General features: G+C 42.1%; 1 protein-coding gene across 1 annotated transcript in view; it reads right to left on the reverse strand.

The window, feature by feature from the left end:
- cdan1 (codanin 1) overlaps positions 1-19,068 on the reverse strand; it is a 92,002-nt gene extending 72,934 nt beyond the window's left edge. The window contains exons 1-3 of the mRNA XM_068038218.1: positions 19,057-19,068; positions 18,333-19,009; positions 6,549-6,764 (exon numbers count right to left, since the gene is read on the reverse strand). Coding sequence (XP_067894319.1) covers positions 6,549-6,764; positions 18,333-19,009; positions 19,057-19,068 — 905 coding nt within the window. The remainder of the gene's footprint in view (positions 1-6,548; positions 6,765-18,332; positions 19,010-19,056) is intronic.
- Positions 19,069-19,706: the final 638 nt, after the last annotated feature.

Here is a 19,706-nt window from a genome sequence, read left to right on the forward strand (position 1 = left end):
CAATTCTCCGTGCAGCATTCAGCAGTGTATTGTTAATCCGTACAAACTGTAGGACAAAAAGGGGTAATTAAATAAGAAAAACAAAAAACACTGGAATTACAATTCCATTAGAAACTCTGAAGATGTAAAACTTTTGTTGTTTATCTTTTTATTCCTTGCTACTTAAAAATTGTATATGGCAAGTGCTTTAGCATTTCACTTCCTCTCACCTCAATATTACTTTATCGTGCATCATTTGCCAGATGACCAACTCATTAAGGAGGGGAGGGAAAGGAGGAAGGCTAAAATACAAATCACCTTACTTCCTGTAAGAAGCACTTTGTCACCTTGTAAATCTGAGTTCTTTTTGCCTTCAGTCTGGTTCAGTAAATATACCGAGTCGGATGTGTAGGTAAAATCAATTACTTTATTTGCGCATTTAGCTGGCTGACTTACTCCAATACAACGACACTGACTCCACCCAGAGTCTGTCTGGTCCACTAGAGTAAGTGAAGTTTTTGATACAGGTACTACTGTTTATACATTAAGATTCATGCTACACCTCCTTGTTTAACCAATCAGTGCGGTACAATTCGACTTCACCCACGTGGTGACATGCAGTACATCTGTTACTGAGGTTACAATACACTCCATTCTCAATACATACTTGTTACTATTGTTGTTTTTTATTGTTTTGTACCAGCAAGATAAAACAAAGCGGACAAGCAAGCTAATTAGCAAGAGCATAGGAATCATCAATAACCATGCTGGTCTCACTTCCTACATGGATCATGAGTTCTGCATCCTGCTATCTCTATTAGGTTTACATTCCTGAGTGTTTCGTGCAGTCTGCAGCTACAAGTAGTGGCAGCTCACGAAGATAAGAGAGGCCTAGCACTCCTTATCACTCACACAGGGATGGACATCATTTGATTCACAGGAGTCCATTTGTTCCAAACCACAGGGAGTCACACAATCAGGCCATAAAGAACAGATGTCCTTGCAATTACCAGTGTCTTTACAGTCTCACACGCTCTGCCTTTACTTTTAACTATTTCATTGTGGTTTCTGCCACTTAAAATCAAAGCTCAGCAAAGCTACTATTCCTAACTTGGCTATATTTCCCATTAAGCATAGTGCCATGCCTTTCTGCTCACTTCCACAACCTCATTTGTTAGAGGAAATCAGTAGCCTGCAACAACTTTCATTTAAATAATGCCTCTAACTTTAAAAAAAAGCCCAAGGTAGCTCTCAGAGGCACTAGGGAAAAAAGTGAAGTTGCGTCCTACCACTGGTACTCAAATATATTAAATACCATAATGACTATGCAGAAAGATCCACTTAAGGATACTGCATTCAGTAAGGTGGCTGTCGGAAATTCTGATCGCTACTTCTGAATTATTTCTGCCTCTTTATAGTTGCCGATTCCAAATTCAAGAATTCATACTCCACAAGGCAGTACACGGAAAGAGAATTTAGTAAGTCATGTGGAAATTATTCTACTCAGATTTGTGGAATACATTGCCAACAAGGGTTAATGAAACATTTTATTAATGAATTTAAGAGGTAAATAGATAATGATCCTGGGGGACTGAAAAACAGTAGGAAGAGCTTGATTTATCTAAAACTGATGGGATTACAAAGCTTATGTGACTTTCCCTTTTCCTATAATTCACATGCTCTTCTGAGGATTAAATTATCTTTCACTTTTAGAGTTTCTGTTACTAACTAGAATAAACAGATTGAACACCAAGCTGTCTATGCCATTAACACAATCGCTGCTCAAAGGATTGTTTCCAAAATAACTAAGGAAAAATTTGGAACTTTGAGTTGATACAGATTTAAGGAACTAGTGGTGGGTGAAGATAAGGAGTTTTTTTTCTAAAAACAGCAAGTTGTTGTAATCTACAATGCGCTGCCTGAAAGGGCGGTGGAAGCAGATTCAATATTAGCTTTCAAAAGGGAATTGGATACATACCTGAAAAGGAAAGAAAGCTGCAGCACTATGGAGAAAGAGCAGGGGATAGGACAAATTGGGTGACTCAAAGAGCCACCAAGGGCACAATGGGCCAAATGGCCTCCTCCTATGCTGTATGATTCAGTCGTTCCAGTTTGTATCATTAACATATTGCATATAAATATCAAACTATCCAAAAGCACTTTATAAGGGAGCACAGAGTGATCGGGGAACAGAGTGCTTTGTAAACTGAGTGCTAAAGTCAGGAATTCAGTGCAGAAGGGGAAGGAGGTGCTGCTTTTTATTCTTTTTATTTTACCTCCAGTAGCCAGTGCGGGTTCTTCTTTCGTTTCCAAACTAGGAGACTGCAACTTGCTATTACTTTACTAAATTAGTAACTAATAAACTTCTGGTCAGTTATTCTCTGTGACCTTGGCCTATCAACATCTTCTCTTTTGTTATCTCTTGCCCCACCCCTGCTTTACTTGTTTAAAACCTATTACATTTCTAATATTTGCCAGTTCTGATGAAGGGTCTCTGATCTGAAACGTTAATTCTGCTTCTCTCTCCACAGATGCTGCCAGACCTGCACAGTATTTCCAGCATTTCCAACATCTGCAGTATTTTGCTTTTATTTTAGTATGGGTGAAGATTTGGAATAAAAAGGATCAGAAAACACTGGTGGGAGTGCTTTATTGGCCCCATACAGTAGTTATACCATTGGGCAAAGCATTGTAACCAAGGCAGTGTAATAATTGAGAGAAACTTTAATCTTCATATAGACTGGACAAATCAAATTGGCAAAGGTACTCTGGAAGATAGGTTGGTAGAATGCTTTCGCCACAGTTTCCTAAACAATACGTTGTGGAACCAACTAGGGATAAAGCTATTTTAGATCTAGTATTGTGCAATCAAGCAGTTTAATGAGTGATCTCACTGTGAAAGATCCTCTGGGAAAATGAGATCATAATACAACTGAATTCCATATTAGTTTGAAAGTGACATACTCCAGTCCCAAACAAGAATCTTGAATTGAAACAAAGCCAATTACATAGATATGAGGGGAGAGCGAGACAAGGTTGATTGAGTAAATAGACTAAAAGGTATGGTGGTAAATAAACAGTGGGAAACATTTAAAGAAATGATTCAAAATGTTCAACAAAAATACATTCCATCAAAATAGAAAGGCTCAGCATTCGTGGTTTACTGGAGAAGTTAAGGATAGTATTAAAAGAGGCTTAGAATGTTGCAAAGAATAGTAGTAAGCCTAAGGATTGGGAGTTCTAGAAACCAGCAAAGGACAACCAAAAAGTTGATAAAAAGGAGAAAAATAGAACATGAGAGCAAACTAGCCAGGAATATAAAAATAGATTGTAAGAGCTTTTACAAGTACATAAAAAGGAGAGTAACTAAAATAAACATTGGTCCTTTAAGAGGCAGAGACAAGAGAAATTAATGGGAATGAGGAAATGGCAGAGACGTTGAACAAATATTTTGTGCCCGTCTTCACAGTTGAAGACACAAATTACATACCAGAAATAGAGAGTAATCAAGGGGATAATATGAGTGAGGAAATTGAAGATAATTAATATCAGCAGAGAAAAAGTATTGGAGGAACTTAACGGACATTGCTGCAGGATTTCCTCAGTGTAGTATCCTAGGCCCAACTATCTGCAGCTGCTTCATCAATGGCCTTCCCTCCATCAAAAAGTCAGAAGTGGGGATGTACGCTGGTGATTGTACAATGGTCAGTACCATTCGTAACTCCTACAGATGATGAAGCAGTCTGTGTCCATATGCAACAACCCTTGGACAACATTCAGGCCTGGACTGATAAGTGGCAAGTAACATTCACGCCACACACTTGTCAAGCAATGACCATCTCAAACAAGCAAAACCTTACCATCTCCCCTTGACTTTCAATGGCATTATCATCACTGAATCCCCCACTATCAACATCCTGAGGGTTACCATTGACCAGAAACTAAACTGGAGCAGCCACATAAATACTGAGCAGGTCAGAGGCTGGGAATTCTGTGGCGAGTAACTCACCTCCCGACTCCCCAAAGCCTGTCCACCATCTACAAGGCACAAGTCAGGAGTGTGATGGAATACTCTCCACTTGCCTGGATGGGTGCAGCTCCAACAACACCCAAGAAACTTGACACCATCCAGGATAAAGCAGCCCGCTTGATTGACACCCCATCCACAAATATTGACTCCCTCCACCACCAACGCACAGTGGCAGCAGTGTGTACCATCTGCAAGATGCACTGCAATAACTCACCACACCTCCTTCGACAGCACCTTCCAAACCTCCAACCTCTTCCACCTAGAAGGACAAGAGAGGAGGTGGCGTAGTGGCAATGTCACTGATCTAATAATCCAGAGGCCCAGGCTAATGCCCTGGGGAAACAGGTTAAAATCCCACCATGGCAGCTGGTGGAATTTAAATGCAATTAATTAATACAATTCAATTAATTAATAAAAATCTGGAATTGAAAGTTAGTCTCAGTAACGGTGCCATGAAACTATCATTGATTGTTGTAAAACCCCATCTGGTTCACTAATGTACTTTAGGGAAGGAAATCGGACATCCTTATCTGGTCTGACCTATTTGTGACTCCATACCCACAGCAATGTGGTTGACTCTTAACTGCCCTCTGAAAAGGCCTAGCAAGTCACTCAGTTGTCAAGGGCAATTAGGGATGGGCAACACCCACATTCCATGAAATGAATAAAAGAAACTAAAATCTCCAGGACCAGATGACCTACATTCCAGGGTTCTGAAAGAGGTAGTTGCAGAGATAGTTGGTGCACTGGTTACGATTTTCCAAAATTCCCTAGATTCTGAAATGGTACCAGCTGATTGGAAGTTAGTAAATGGAGCACTGCTATTCAAGAAAGGAGGGAGAGAGAAAACAGGAAACTGCAGGCCAGTTAGCCTGACATTGGTCAGCGGGAAAGTGCTGGAATCTATTAAGGAAGTTTTAACAATGCACTTAGTAAATCACAGTATGATCAGACAAAGTCAACATGGTTTTACGCAAGAGAAATCACGTTTGACAAATTCATTCAAGTTTTTTGAGGATGTAACTAGTAGGGTACGGATGGAGGATTGGATAATGGACAAGAAGCAGAGAGTAGGGATAAACGGGGCATCTCCAAGTTGGTAGGCTGTAACTAGTGGAGTGCCGCCAGGATCAGTGCTGGGGCCTCAGCAACAGCAACGTGAGAAAAAACTTGTTTATGCAGCCAGTAGCTAGGCTCCGGAAAAGATTGCCTGAGAGTGTGGTGGAGGCAGATTCAATCAAGGCCTTCAGATAATTATCCAGTTCTCTTTTGAAGAGAAAAAAATCTGCAGGGCCAAGGAGAAAAGGCAGGGTGTGGGATTAGGTAAACTGCTCTTGCAGAGAGCCAGCACAGACAGGATGGGCCGAATGACATCCTTCTGTGCTGTAACCAATGATTTATGATATATTAATGACTTAAACAAAGAGACCAAGAGTAAGATAGCTAAATTTGCTGACAATACAAAGCTAGGTGAGAATGTAAGCTGTGAGGACACAGGCTGCAGAGATACAGACATGTTAAGTGAATGGGAAACAAGGTGGCAGATGGAATATAATGTGGGGAAGTGTGAGGTTATTCATTTTGGTAGTAAGAACAGAAAAGCAGAATATTTTTTAAAAGGTGTGAAGCTTGTAAATGTTGATGTTCAGAGAGACTTGGGTGTACTCATACAAGGCACACAGCAAGTTAGCATGCACATACAGCAAGTAATTAGGAAGGCAAAAAGGATGTTAGCCTTTATTGCAAGGGGATTGGAGTACAAAAATAAGGAAGTCTTGCTACAATTGTACAGGGCTTTGGTGTACTGTACCTGGGAGTACTGTCTCCATATCTAAGGAAAGATATACTTGCATTGGAGCCGGTACAGCAAAGGTTCACTAGATTGGTTCCTGGATGAGAGGGTTGCCCTATGATGAGAGGCTGAGTAAATTGAGCCAATACTGTCTGGAGTTTAGAAGAATGAGAGGTGCTCTCATTAAAAAGTACAAGATTCTGAAGGGGCTTGACAGGGTAGATACTGAGATGTTGTTTCCCCTGGCTAGGGAATCTAGAACATGGGGGCAGAGTCTCAGAATAAGGGGATGATCATTTTGGACTGAGACAAGGAGAAACATCTTCACTCAAAAAGTTGTGAATCTTTGGAATTCTGTATCCCAGAGAGTTATGGATGCTCCATCGTTGAGTATATTTAAGGCTGAGAGATAGATTTTTAGTCTCTCAGGGTAGCAAGAGGAATGGGGAGCGGTCAGGAAAGTGGAGTTGACGCAGAAGATCAATCATGATCATACTGAATGGTGGAGCAGGCTCGAGGGGATGTATGGTCTACTCCTGCTCCTATTTCTTATGTTCTTAAGGTGCTCATTCAAGAAATAAATGTACAGATTTCTGAGTATTGAAATATTAAAGATGCACTGCCTGGCACTATTTTCTCTACTTTTATGCTCCCCTATCAAAAAAGACATTAGAGGAAAAAAAACCTTTCTTTTTTCAAGTACCCAATGTGGCAGACTTTTTTTGTTGGATTTTTTTTTAAGGTTACCTTTCAATTTTCAGCATCTCACGCTCTTCCTGTAAGTTACTTGGAGATGAAACTGTGGCAAATCCTTCCAGTCGAGCCCCAAATGCCTCTGAAGCAGCTACTGTCGAGGATAATGGTTGGCTCAAAGGAGTGGAAGTGAAACATATCTTCGGTTTGGACTGCAGCCGCTCTGCACTGACTGGAGTAGGGTTAATTCTTCTCGATGGCTTTGTTTTACTGAAATAAAAATTAAAATGATTATTTTGACCCATAAATATAATTATAGTACACAAAAGCTTCATACTGTCGTACCGTAAATAGACTTGCATTTATATAACACATTACATATCCTCAGGACATTCTGAAGTGTTTTATAGCCACTATAGTATATTTTGAAGCATGGAAACTGTTGTAATGTAGGAAATGCAGCAACAAATTTGTGTGCAGTGAGTTCCCACAAACAGCAATGTGATAATGACTGTTTTTAGTGATGTTGGTTGAGGGATAAATATTGGCCAGGACTCCAGAAGAACTCCTCCTTCTTTGAATAGCACCATGGGATTTTTACATCCACCAGAGGGGGAAGACGGGGGTCTCAGTTTAACGTCTCATTCAAACGAAGACACCTCCAACAGGGCAGCACTTAGCCAGTACCGCACTGTAGAGTCAGCCTGGATGACGCTCTCAAGTCCCTGGTGAGGTCTGTAAAAATATAGATATATTTTTACAATATTCTACTACAGAACAAAGACTGAACAGCAAATATAGACCGAACTGGTTTAAACTGTGAGCTCGCAAATCTTACCTTTCCCCCTCAATGACAATGATAACACTGGAGAAGGATGCACAGTAAGGATCGGCACATACAGACCAAATAAACAAACTAGTTGGCATTAATGATATAACATGGAGCTAAAACAGCTGTTTACTTAAAATAGAGGCTTTTAAAAAGAACTGATACTCTAAATGAGTTAGTGGAGCTCCTTAAATAAAAACAGGATGGTGTGATATACCCAGTGTTTGCTGTGGCCAAATCCCTGATGCACAGAATTAAATGTTTACTGAAAGAGTTATAAGGAAAAAAAATAAGAGTTAGAAAAGGAACCAAATGAGAAGGAAATACAGCAATTTAAAGATGAGAACGTTGACCAACAAGCAGCAGTAGCTTGTTCAGAAGCAATTAAAGATTCTGTAGCAAGAGACTCTCAAATCAGAATGAAAGGAGAAATAAGAGATGTAAACATGGTCTGGCAGTCGCAGGATTGAGATCAGCAGCAGAAATTATTCAGCAACCGTGACATTTACTGATACTTTCAACAAGTTCCCCAGTGCTCCCACTCTGTCATTCCTCTAATCAACAGCGAAGATGACAAGAAATTGAGCGGGAGGTCGAACAGTTTGTATTAGCCCTTTCACTGCAAACAGGCTGCGAACCAGTTATGTAAAAATTCCTTTGTTACATACACAAGAAGCAAGGACAGATTTAGGAGGAGGAGGAAATTAAAAGCCCACAGCAAACAGATTAAAAAATTTGAGAGAGAAGAAGGATTGATGTAAAAGACTATTTGATTATCTTTTGTGTTTCATGTGTCCCTTTAAAAGTGTGCCTTGATTTCTGCTGCAGCTGTCTCAGAACTAAAAGCAGTTTAACCCTCTAGTCCCTGTTATTAGTATGAACATTTTAATCATTGTCTTTTGTAAGAGCAGATGCTGTTCTACATTTGTTAATTGTTCTCTCTATATATGTATACAAATGCATTATTTTTGAAATATTGAGTCCTTCTATTTTTGCGTCTGAAGCCTGAGTTTACAGTGTGATTAAATTATCCATACTGCTTGCCTATTGATGGCCATGTTAGAAAACTGGTTATGTAAACTATATGACTAATCTCCACCATGTGACTTGGGCTCCGCAAACTTGAGGCCATCCAAACCTCTGCTACCCGTGTTCCTACTCGTACCAAGTCCCATTCTTCCATCACTCCTGTGCTTGCTAACCCACATTGGTTCCTGGATAAACAAAGACTTGATTTTAAAATTCGCATTCTTGTTTTCAAGTCCCTCCATGGCCTTTTTGTGTACCCTCCTCCAGCCCCACAACCCTCTGAGATATCTACGCTCTTCCAATTCTGGTCTCATGAGCATCCCCAATTTTAATCACTCCACCGGTGTCAGTCATGGCTTCAGCTGCAAAGGCCCTAAACCTCTCCAACTCTCTTTCCTTCTTTAAGACTCTTCTTAAAACATACCTCTTTGACTAAGCTTTCAGCCATCTGCCCTAACATCACTTTACGTGGCTCAGTGTCTAATTTTACTTCACAACACTCTTGTGAAACCTTGGGACATTTTATTACGTTAAAGGCGCTATATAAATACAAGTTGCTGTTGATTATCACATAACATTTGGCACTTTTGACTTAACCCAGAGATGAGAGCAAACAAGGCTTGAATGATTGAGTCTAATTTAAGGTACCTACAGTTGTTGAGAATTTAAGAACAGTTAAGAGTGTGTGCATTTCAATTTAAGGCTGTGTCCCCAAGATGTGAAAGATTTAAAGAAAACCTTCATTAAAAAAGTGTTTGGCTTTAGACATTTTAAATTAAAAATGTGTGGTATGGATTTGTTTTGACTAAAAAGACATTATACCAGTTAAAATGCATACCAAGTTTTTTTTTAAATTAGTTTATTTTATTTAGAGATACAGCACTGAAACAGGCCCTTCGGCCCACCGAGTCTGTGCCAACCAACAACCACCCATTTATACTAATCCCATATTCCCTACTACATCCCCACCATTCTCCTACCACCTACCTACACTAGGGGCAATTTACAATGGCCAATTTACCTATCAACCTGCAAGTCATTGGCTGTGGGAGGAAACCGGAGCACCGTTGGTTTGAACTTTTTCAAAGCACTTTTTTATATGGCTGCATTTGTTGACAACGCTATCACTAGGTGGTGCTGCAGTGGCACATGCAGAAATGCAGCATGTGCCACTAAAACATCACAGTCTGCGACTTCAAGCAGCTGCAGAGCGGCCGGAGAGAGCAGCGGGGGAGCCGAGCTTGATGCATGGGTGAATACCCGTTGGGGTTGCATTGCTAAACGGGTAAAGCACATGCGCAGAGGCTGAACAGGTGCGTTGCCCGAAGATGCACACGTCACGCGATGACGTCATCGGCGCATGCACTAACCAGTCCTGGCAAGTCGGATCGCAGCGCACGTGCAGAGAGCAGGAGCCCGTCTGCGCACCTTGGCGCAGCCTGATGACGTCAGTGACCAGCTGCGTTGTCAGGTATCACTTTGTTTTTATATATTGACTTAACAGCATGCCTGAAACTACTATTGTGCTGTCTGACTCTGCCTCACCCCAAAGGTCTTTCACAGTGAAGATGTAATTAAGCCCTTCTATTTGTAACATTGAATTGCTGAATGTAAAGACAGGCAGTATTAGTTCTTTTTTAAGCATCGGCTTGAAGCTAGACCACAATCACCACTGCAAAAAAATCTTAGGGAACAGGTTCTTTCAAGGTGGGGAATGCATGCAGGTGATAGATAGTGAGAATAGGGCATGATTTGTGGGGCAGATCATGAAAGAAATGTTTGGAATAGAACAGAAATTCCACATTCCATAGCATCCACACTTGTTCAACTTGGTGGAAAAAACAAACAGAACATTTCAAACTATACTGGAGAAAGTAGTCAGCGAGACTGGGATCTTAAAATACCCCTGATTTTGATGGCAATTCGAGAAACTGTGTTTAGAGTGCAGAAGTGACGTCTTTTGACTTTTGAAACCATGACAAATCACGAATGTCTCTGGAACACCCTATGCTGTTCAAATGACTGATGTTAAAACAAACCAGCGTCACTAAACCCTTTCATGGGCACTAACTGCTGAAAGCTCTCCCCTTTTCAGTTCATAAATTCAATTAAATTCTAATATACATGGAATTATTTTCTTTTTAGATTGAGGTATGATCTGGATGTTCCTTGCTGCTCTGAAGGAAAGAGGTACCCGAGTACCTGAATACTTCCATTATTAATGACATGAAGGCAAAGTAAATTAACATTCATCAATTGTGGCAATTGTTTTACCTGCGGACTTGGGTTAAATGCAAAAAGGCAAGAGTCCATATGTAAGAAGACTAAATTGGATCTGGATAAACCAATAGATTACCCAAGGAGAATGGACTGATAGTGAGTTGCGATTCGCAATTATTCCTACCATTTAATTTTTCTTTTGCATCTTTGCCTTGCGGTTTACGTGATTGTTGTATGTAGAACTTGATCATGCAGTGCTAAGAAAAATGATATATGCTTTTACTAAGCGCAACTTGAGAAGAAACTCAGGTGAATTAACAAAGAGAATGTGGAAAAATGAAAAAACAGCATGCGAGCATTTAATGGGACAGTTTAAAGGAATAAATAGGCAGATAGGGAATGTTAGCATGACGATCCCTGGTTTTAATAAAAGGCTGTCAGAAAGATTAGGTCAGGTTAGGGATAAAATAAATTCGGAAATCATTTAAAACAAGAACTTATAAAGAACTTATCTTATGGACAATTAAGTGTAGGAGGTATGGAGGGGTTTTATTTATTCAAACCTAAAAGGAGGTTAAAATGATTGATAGAAAAAAATTGGATTCCAAATTTTTATATTAGACAGCCAAGTGAAAATAGGAATATGAATGGGTGCAATGTGCAAAAATTTAGATTGTTGTATTATGGTGTACTAACTTCTGGTGATATGTGTACAAGGAAACACAAATCTGTCTAAATACCAACATTTCACCTTTTAAAAAATATTCTGCTTTTCCATTCTTCCTACTAAAGGGGATAATTTCACACCTTCCCACATTACACTCCATCTGCCACTGTCTTGCCCAATCACCTAACCAGTCTATATCCTTTGCAGCCCCTTTACGTCCTCACAGTTTACTTTCTCACCTAACTTGGACACAGTACCCTGGTTGATATATTGTAAATAAATGAGGCGCAAGCACCAATCCTTGCGGCTTTCCACTAGATAGACCCTGCCATCCTGACAATGACCCATATATTCCTACTTTCTTTTCTCCTGGTTAACAAATCCTCAATCCATGCTAATATATTATCTTCAATCCCATGAGCCCTAATCTTGTGCAACAATCTATCAGGCACTTTATCGAATGCCATCTGAAAATCCAAATATACTACATTCACTGGTTGCCCCTTATCTATCCTGCTAGTTAGACCCATTTTCCAAGTGTTCCTAACAGATTCTAGCATTCTCCCTGGCACTGATGTCATGTTGACTGGCCTATAGTTCCCCATTTTCTCTCTCCCTCTTTTCTTGAATATCAAGGTTACATTTGCTAACTCCCAATCCACAGGGACCACTGTAGAATCTAGGGAATTCAGGAAGATCAACACCGTGCATCCTCTATCTCTGCAATCACCTCAAGTCCAAGGGATTTGCCGCCTTTTATTCCCATTAATTTTTCCAGTACTTTTTTCTTTTCTAATATTAAAGTTCTCACTCTCATTCGACTCTTGGTTCCCCACAATTTCCAGTATGTTTTGTCTCTTCTGCTGTGAAGACAAGACACAACTCTGTCATTTCCTAATTCTCTGTTGTAATTTCTCATGCTTCTGCCTCTAAGCGATCCGAGTTGGCTCCAAGAGCTCCGAGTTGGCTCTTGCTACTCTCTTCCTTTTTGCATACGTGTTAAAGCTATTACAATCTGTTTTAATATTTCTTGCTAGCTTTTCTTGCTAGATTTTTAAAACCCTTCCAAATCTTCAAACTTACTACTCTTGTTGGCAACATTGTAAGCCTCTTAAACTAATACTACCCTTAAATTCTCTAGCCATGGTTGTATCACTTTTTCAATTGAATTTTTAATTCCTCAAGGGAATGTATATTCGCTGAGAATTATGTTTTTTTTATGTTATGGCATCGCTTATCTATAGTCATATCTTTGAATCTAATTTCCCAATCTACCTCAGTCAACTCACCTCTCATACTTCCATAATTGTTTTCATTTAAATTTAAGACTCTAGTTTCAGACTTCACCATATTGCTTTCAAACTTAAATATGAAATTCTAGCATATTATGATCACTCTTCCCCACAGGATCCTGTATTATAAAATTACTAACTAACCCTGTCTCAGGGCATTAGCTATGAGGAGAGGTTGGATAAACTCAAGATTGTTTTCACTGGAACGACGGAGGTAGAGGGGCGACATGATAGAGGTTTACAAAGTTATGAGCGGCATGAACAGAGTGGATAGTCAGAAGCTTTTTCCCAGGGTGGAAGAGTCAGTTACTGGGGGACATAGGTTTAAGGTGAGAGGGCAAAGTTTAGAGGGGATGTGCAAGGCAAGTTCTTTACACAGAGGATGGTGAGTGCCTGGAACTTGCTGCCAGGGGAGGTGGTGGAAGCAGGTATGACAGCGACGTTTAAGAGGCATCTTGACAAATACATGAATAGGATGGGAATAGAGGGATACGGTCCCCGGAAGTGCAGAAGGTTTTAGTTTAGGCAGGCATCAAGATCGGCGCAGGCTTGGAGGGCCGAATGGCCTGTTCCTGTGCTGTACTGTTCTTTGTTCTGTTATTACACAATCTCAAATAGCCTATTGCCTAGTTGGTTCCTCAACATATTGTTCTAGAAAACTGTTTTGAATGCATTCCATGAGGTTGTCCTCTAAATTACTTCTGCCAATTTGGTTTGCTCAGTCTATACTATCAAGACCTCCACAATCATCACATTACCCTTGTTACACACTCCTCTAATTTGCTGATTTCCTTCCTTTTGGCCTCCTCGTCTCGAGAGACAATGGGTAAGTGCCAAGAGGTGGTCAGTGGTTTGTGGAGCAGCGCCTGGAATGGCTATAAAGGCCAATTCTAGACCGACAGACTCTTCCACAGGTGCTGCATGTGAAGTTGGTTGTCAGGGCTGTTACATAGTTGGCTCTCTCCTTACACTGCTGTCTCTTTTCCTGCCAACAGCTGAGTCTCTTCGACTCACCTCTCTTCAGCCCCGCCTTTATAGCTGTCCGCCAGCTCTGGCAATCGTTGGCAACTGGCTCCCACGACTCGTGGTCAATGTCGCAAGACGTCATGTCGCGTTTGCAAATGTCTTTAAAGCTGAGACATGGACGGCCGGTGAGTCTGATACCAGAGACGAGCTCGCTGTACAATGTGTCCTTGGGGATCCTGCCATCTTACATGCGGCTCACATGGCCAAGCCATCTCAAGAGCCCCTGGCTCAGTAGGGCGTACATGCTGGGGATACTAGCTGCCTCACGGACTTATGCGTTGGCGATATGGTCCTGCCACCTGATGCCAAGGATTCTCCGGAGACAGCGAAGATGGAATGAATTGAGACGTTGCTCTTGGCTGACATACGTTGTCCAGGCCTCGCTGCCATAGAGCAAGGTATTGAGGACACAGGCTTGAAACACACGGACTTTTGTGTTCCGTGTCAGTGCGCCGTTTTCCCACACCTTCTTGGCCAGTCTGGACATAGCAGCAGACGGCTTTCCCATGCGCTTGTTGATTTCTGCATCAAGAGACAGGTTGTTGGTGATGGTTGAGCCCAGGTAGGTGAACTCTTGAACCACTTGCAGAGCGTGGTCGCCGATATTGATGGATGGAGCATTTCTGACGTCCAGTCCCATGATGTTCGTTTTCTTGAAACTGATGGTTAGGCCAAGTTCATTGCAGGAGCCGCAAGCCTGTCGATGAGTCTCTGCAGACACTCTTCCGTGTGGGATGTTAATGCAGCATCATCAAAGAGGAGTTCCCTGATGAGGACTTTCCATACTTTGGTCTTCACTCTTAGACGGGCAAGGTTGAACAACCTGCCATCTGATCTTGTGTGGAGGAAAATTCCTTCTTCTGAAGACTTGAACGCATGAGAGTAGCAGTGAGAAGATCCCAAACAGTGTAGGTGCGAGAACACAGTCCTGTTTCACACCACTCAAGATGGGAAAGGAGTCTGATGAGGCACCGGTATGCTGAATTGTACCTTTCATATCGTCATGGAACGAAGTGATGATGCTTAGTAGCTTTGGTGGACATCCGATCTTTGCTAGCAGTCGAAGAGACCACATCTGCTGACGAGGTCAAAGGCTTTGGTGAAATCTATGAAGGCAACGTAGAGGGGCATCCGTTGTTCGCAGCATTTCTCCTGTAGCTGGCGAAGGGAGAACAGCATATCAATGGTGGATCTCTCTGCTTAAAAGCCGCACCGTGCCTCAGGGTAGACACGCTCAGCCAGCTTCTGGAGTCTGTTTAAACGACTCGAGCGAAGGCTTTCCCCGCTGTGCTGAGCAGGGAGATTCCACGGTAGTTGTTGCAGTCACCGCGGTCACCCTTGTTCTTATAGAGGGTGATGATATTAGCATTGCGTATGTCCTGTGGTACTGCTCCCTCATCCCAGCACAGGCAAAGCAGTTCATGGAGTCCTGAGAGTATAGCAGGCTTGGCACACTTAATTATTTATACTCTGGCCAACACTATGATTGTTAGGGACCTATAAACTAACCCCACCAGTGTTTCCTGTCCTATGTTATTTTTTTACTCCACACATACTGATTCTACATCCTGATTTTCTGGGTTAGAATACTTTGTCACTACTGCCTTTATCTCAATCTTTATCAGGGCTATCCCCCCTATTCCATTTTGCCTATCCCCCGACTATACTCTCCCCTATTACTCTTACATTACTTTTGCTCCCCACATTTGAATGGCCTCCTGTAACATGGTGCCGTAGTCAACCTGCCCATCCTCCCTTCAGGTTTTGTTCTCATCCACACTGTTAACAAGTACCCTCATACCCGTTGGACAACGGCAAAGGCTGAGGTTCCTCCACCACTGTGGTCCCCTTACCTGAGTCATATTCCCATTCTCCTCTCTGTGACTGCTAACCAAATCTACACCGCTCCCTAACCTAAGGCGTGTGACTGCCTCCTGGGGCAAAATGTCAAGGTAACTCTCCCCTTCTCTGATGTAACACAACATCTGCACCTCAGATTCCAGCTCAACAACTGCCTCGAGCCGCAGACACTTCCTGCAGATGTGGGTGCCTGGCATCATACCGCTCTCCACAAACTCCCACATGCTGCAGACAAGGCACACCTGCTGCACTCACCTCTATCCAATCTTGTTTTATATAATTAACTGAAGTTTTATGTAAGCAATTCACTTGGTTTAGTTTTAGTTTAAAATCTAGGGATAGTGACTGCAGCATTGGCTCTTCTGTTTTCAAACATCAGACACGTCAGGCTGAGCTAACCAAGGCTCAATTTAGCTGCTTTTGGACACTTGCAGAAATGTGTCATCAGGTTTTTATAAATTCTTTTGCAATTTTCCCATCTAACAAGTTTTGTTTAGAAAAAGAACATGAGCACTGTACAAAGAGGTTGTCCTATTAAAGTCTATTCTTCCCAGAGACAATGAACAATTTGCCCTATTTTGTGCTCTGCCCATTTTATTGAGTCTCCTGAAGTGGCAACTGCTCCACTTGTAAGCTGTACTTAGACTTCTTGATATTTCTCACATGCTCAGTACAAACAAGAGCACTCTGAAGAACAGAAATGTGACGGAATGCAAATATCCAATGATATAACTGAACACAAGCCCTTTTAATATACTTAGCTCACTAAATCTAAACAAGCGCTCTTGAGTTCTCATCTTCAATTAGTGAAAGAACTTGAACCAGCATGACACTTTTTATGGCCTCAGGACATCCTTCACACTTCATTTTTTTTTAAACTGTAGTCATCGTTATAATTTAGGAAATATGGCAGCTAATTTGTGTGCAGCAAGCTCCTACAAACAGCAATAAAATAAAAAAACAGATAATCTAGGTTTTTTGAGATATTGACTGAGGAATAAACATTGGCAAACTCTCCTGTTCTTTGAAATAGCGCAGTGAGATCTGTTACATCCGCCCGAGAGGGTAGATGAGGCCTAGGTTTAAGGTCTCAACCAAAAGAACGCACCTCTGACAGTGCTGCACAACAGCGTCAGCCTGGATTGTGAGCTCAAATCTCTGGTGTGGGACTTGACCCCACAACCTTCTGATTCAGAGGGGAAAGTACTATCCACTGAGCCATGGCTAAAGTAATAAAAACATATGACGCCACTCAACTTTGGGTTTAAACTACAGTATCATAAATAACAAATAAACTGGAGCAGAGAATCAATACAGCAGATTTCATTCCATTACAGTCTTTTAACCAGTCTCAGGTACAAAACAACAAAAGCTACACTTCTCCAACTCTCCCTAATAGTATCGAACCTGGACCAGTATCTGTAATAAAGGCCTGCTACCTGATCTGAACCCGCCGGGACCCGATGACGCGTGTCAGGTTCGGGTCAGGTCGGGTCGCACTTCTGAATCCGGCATTCGGGCTCGGGTCGGACATACTCTATCACAGGTAAGTGGCTCCACAGTTAATTTAATTTTTGTACTAGAAAGGTGGTTTTATTACAGTTATCTTAAGCTTGTGCAGATCAGCAACAAAGTGAAAAATGGAAGGCAAGTTAACTGATGGTCTGATCAGGTCAGTGGGAAAAAGGGAAGGACTCGGGCCGGGTCGGGTGCGGTTCTGTCGGGGGTTTTTTTGCAGACCCAAGCAGGCCTTTAGTCTATAATACACTCATGCATCTCTAATCAGAATATCTAAGTATTTTTCTCTGTCACCATGCACTCAGAAGGACTAAGGAGCTGGCACAAAACAGCCAAATCTCCGCCTAGGCTAGGAGCTGTCAATCAACCTCCACCCAGACACTTGAAAGTTCAAGTTTTACCGGACTCTATCAAATAAAAAATACAATGGCTGGCTTAGCCTAACGGCTTCAAAATATACGCTCGGCCCAGCTCCGTTAATACTAAATTTCAAGCACGCCTACTTTAATCGGCTAACTTCAGAATAAAGCAACCAGTCTGTCAACACAGAAGGCCCAAGTGCCCAGTTAAAAATTTGATGTTAATATGCAATAGGAAATTGAACTCAATTCAAAATTTTAATGTTGTCAGAATTCTTGTATTTGCTCTTACTTTGTCACTTCAAATTGTTTCTACCACTTGTGACTTGCATATAACCAACAGTAACTAAATCTCTCTAGACACAAGTCAAGGTTGGAAAGGCAAGATCTACAATGGAGTTGTACAGCTGGGAGATTCAGTTAAGTTTTATGTGCACCTTACACTTTTAGACTGAAGTCAGAATCTTATGAGTTGTTTTACAGTTAAATAAAGGGGCCTACACATCACATACAACTTTCACACAATGTCAACCGCATAAAATAACATAGCAACTTACACAATGTGCCACTTATACACAACAGAAAAGTATATATTTAAAAGGCTTGCATTTAAAAGCACCTTTCACAAAAGCAAGATGGCCAAAGTGCTTTACAGCTAAGTTGTGCATGACAAGATCCCACAACAGCAATAAAAAAAAGTGATGTTGGTTGTGGCATAAATATTGGCCAGGACACCAGGAGAATTTCCCTGCTCTTCTTCAAAGGAGTGCCATGTAATCTTTTACCTGAAGGGGCAGACGGTCCTCAGTTTAACGTCTGCTCCAAAAGATGACACCATTGCAGCATTCCCTCACTGGAGTGTCAGCCTGGATTGTGTGTTCAAGTCTCCAGAGTGGGACTTGAACCCACAACCTCTGACTCAGAGGAGAGACTGCTACCCACTGAGTCAAGGCTGACATTTTGATAAGACACTGAAAAGTTCCAATCATGAACGTTTACTGAACTGTGAATTAATTTATTAATACAGATGCCCATTACCTTCCCAAAGTAGTTGTACCCATTGGTGGAAATTCTTCGAGGTTATTTATGTTTAACTGGGCAACAGGCTGAGCTGTGCGAACAAACTCCATCCTCCTCCTGTTGCCAGTCCAGGTCACAGCATCCTCTTCAGCTGGGCTCTTTGCTGAGTCCTTGGTTACCTGGCGACCACTGACCAACACGCCCTTCTTCTTGGCACGTCGTTGGGACTGGCTTTCCGGGCCTTGGACAATGAACTGCCCAAGACTGGCCCTCTGAGCTGACCGTCGCTCGCCATAGCGCGGTGCTGTGCTACAGCTGAAGTCGGGGCTAACAGGTGAACTTACACTGTTCAAGTCACTGTTTGACTTTGAAAAGAAAGAAGAGCCATTGGATGAAGGAGACTGGAAGAAACCACCCGAGTTGAAGGAACTGTTTGGAGTATCTGAGAATAACTGTGCTCTAGTCCCTTTCGGCGTCTCTGTGTTATTGTTCCTTTTTTCTGTCTGGTTACTTTCATTCCAGTCCCGATGGCACCGGGCAGGTTTCAGTCCCTTGGCAGAGGATGTCTTTGCAGGAGTAGACGGACCATTTGGAATTAGTTGGTTTGTCTGCTCTCTTAAAAAATTTAATAGGAACGGTACAAAGTCTCTCCGCAATGAATTGTACACCAGGAGCTTGTCACTCAATTCACCATTCTGGAAACAGAATCAGGCAAAAAAACGTTCTGAAAATATGGTCACACATGTAAAAACATCTTTGGGCTTTCTTGACCTTATTACTGAAAGTTAGAACGAGGCAATATTCTGCAGCACCTTTAACTTCTCTTCCCCCCACCCAAACCTCAAGGGCAAAGGAGCAAAAGGTTTTGCTCCAGGGTGAAGGGAGAGTAGGGAGCTTGTGTGGGGGGAGGTAGGGTGAAGGTTGGCGATGGAGTTTGGGGGATTCCAGGGCTGGTGGAGAGAAAACACTGGTGGTTGGGGGGTAATTGAAGGAGGATTGGGGGTGGAAGGTTGGTGATGTTGGATGAAGAATAGGGAGGTGGCTGGTGATAGGGAGTGGAGTGGGGGTTGATTGGTGATGGGGCTTGGGGGAAGGTTGGTGATGTGAAGGTGGGGAGGGGGACGGATTTGGGGATGGGGTGCGGGAAGATTTGTTGGGGTCAGGGCTGGATGGCAGGGAGTGAATGTGGGGTGAAGGGGTGAATCATGGTTTTTGGTGGAGGGGGTAGGGAAATCAGTGTGTTGGTGAAGGGTGGTTAGTGTTGGGGGGGGGGAGGGGGGGGAGTTGGGGTGTCAGTGATTTGTCAGTGTGGATGGGTCTCTGCCTCAGGCCCCTCACTCAGACCCCAGTTTGGGTGGTTAGTGTTAGACAGGTGGGATGAGTGTAGATTTC

The sequence above is a fragment of the Heterodontus francisci genome, chromosome 9, assembly GCF_036365525.1.
Source record: "Heterodontus francisci isolate sHetFra1 chromosome 9, sHetFra1.hap1, whole genome shotgun sequence".
In the NCBI taxonomy this organism is placed as follows: Eukaryota; Metazoa; Chordata; class Chondrichthyes; order Heterodontiformes; family Heterodontidae; genus Heterodontus; species Heterodontus francisci.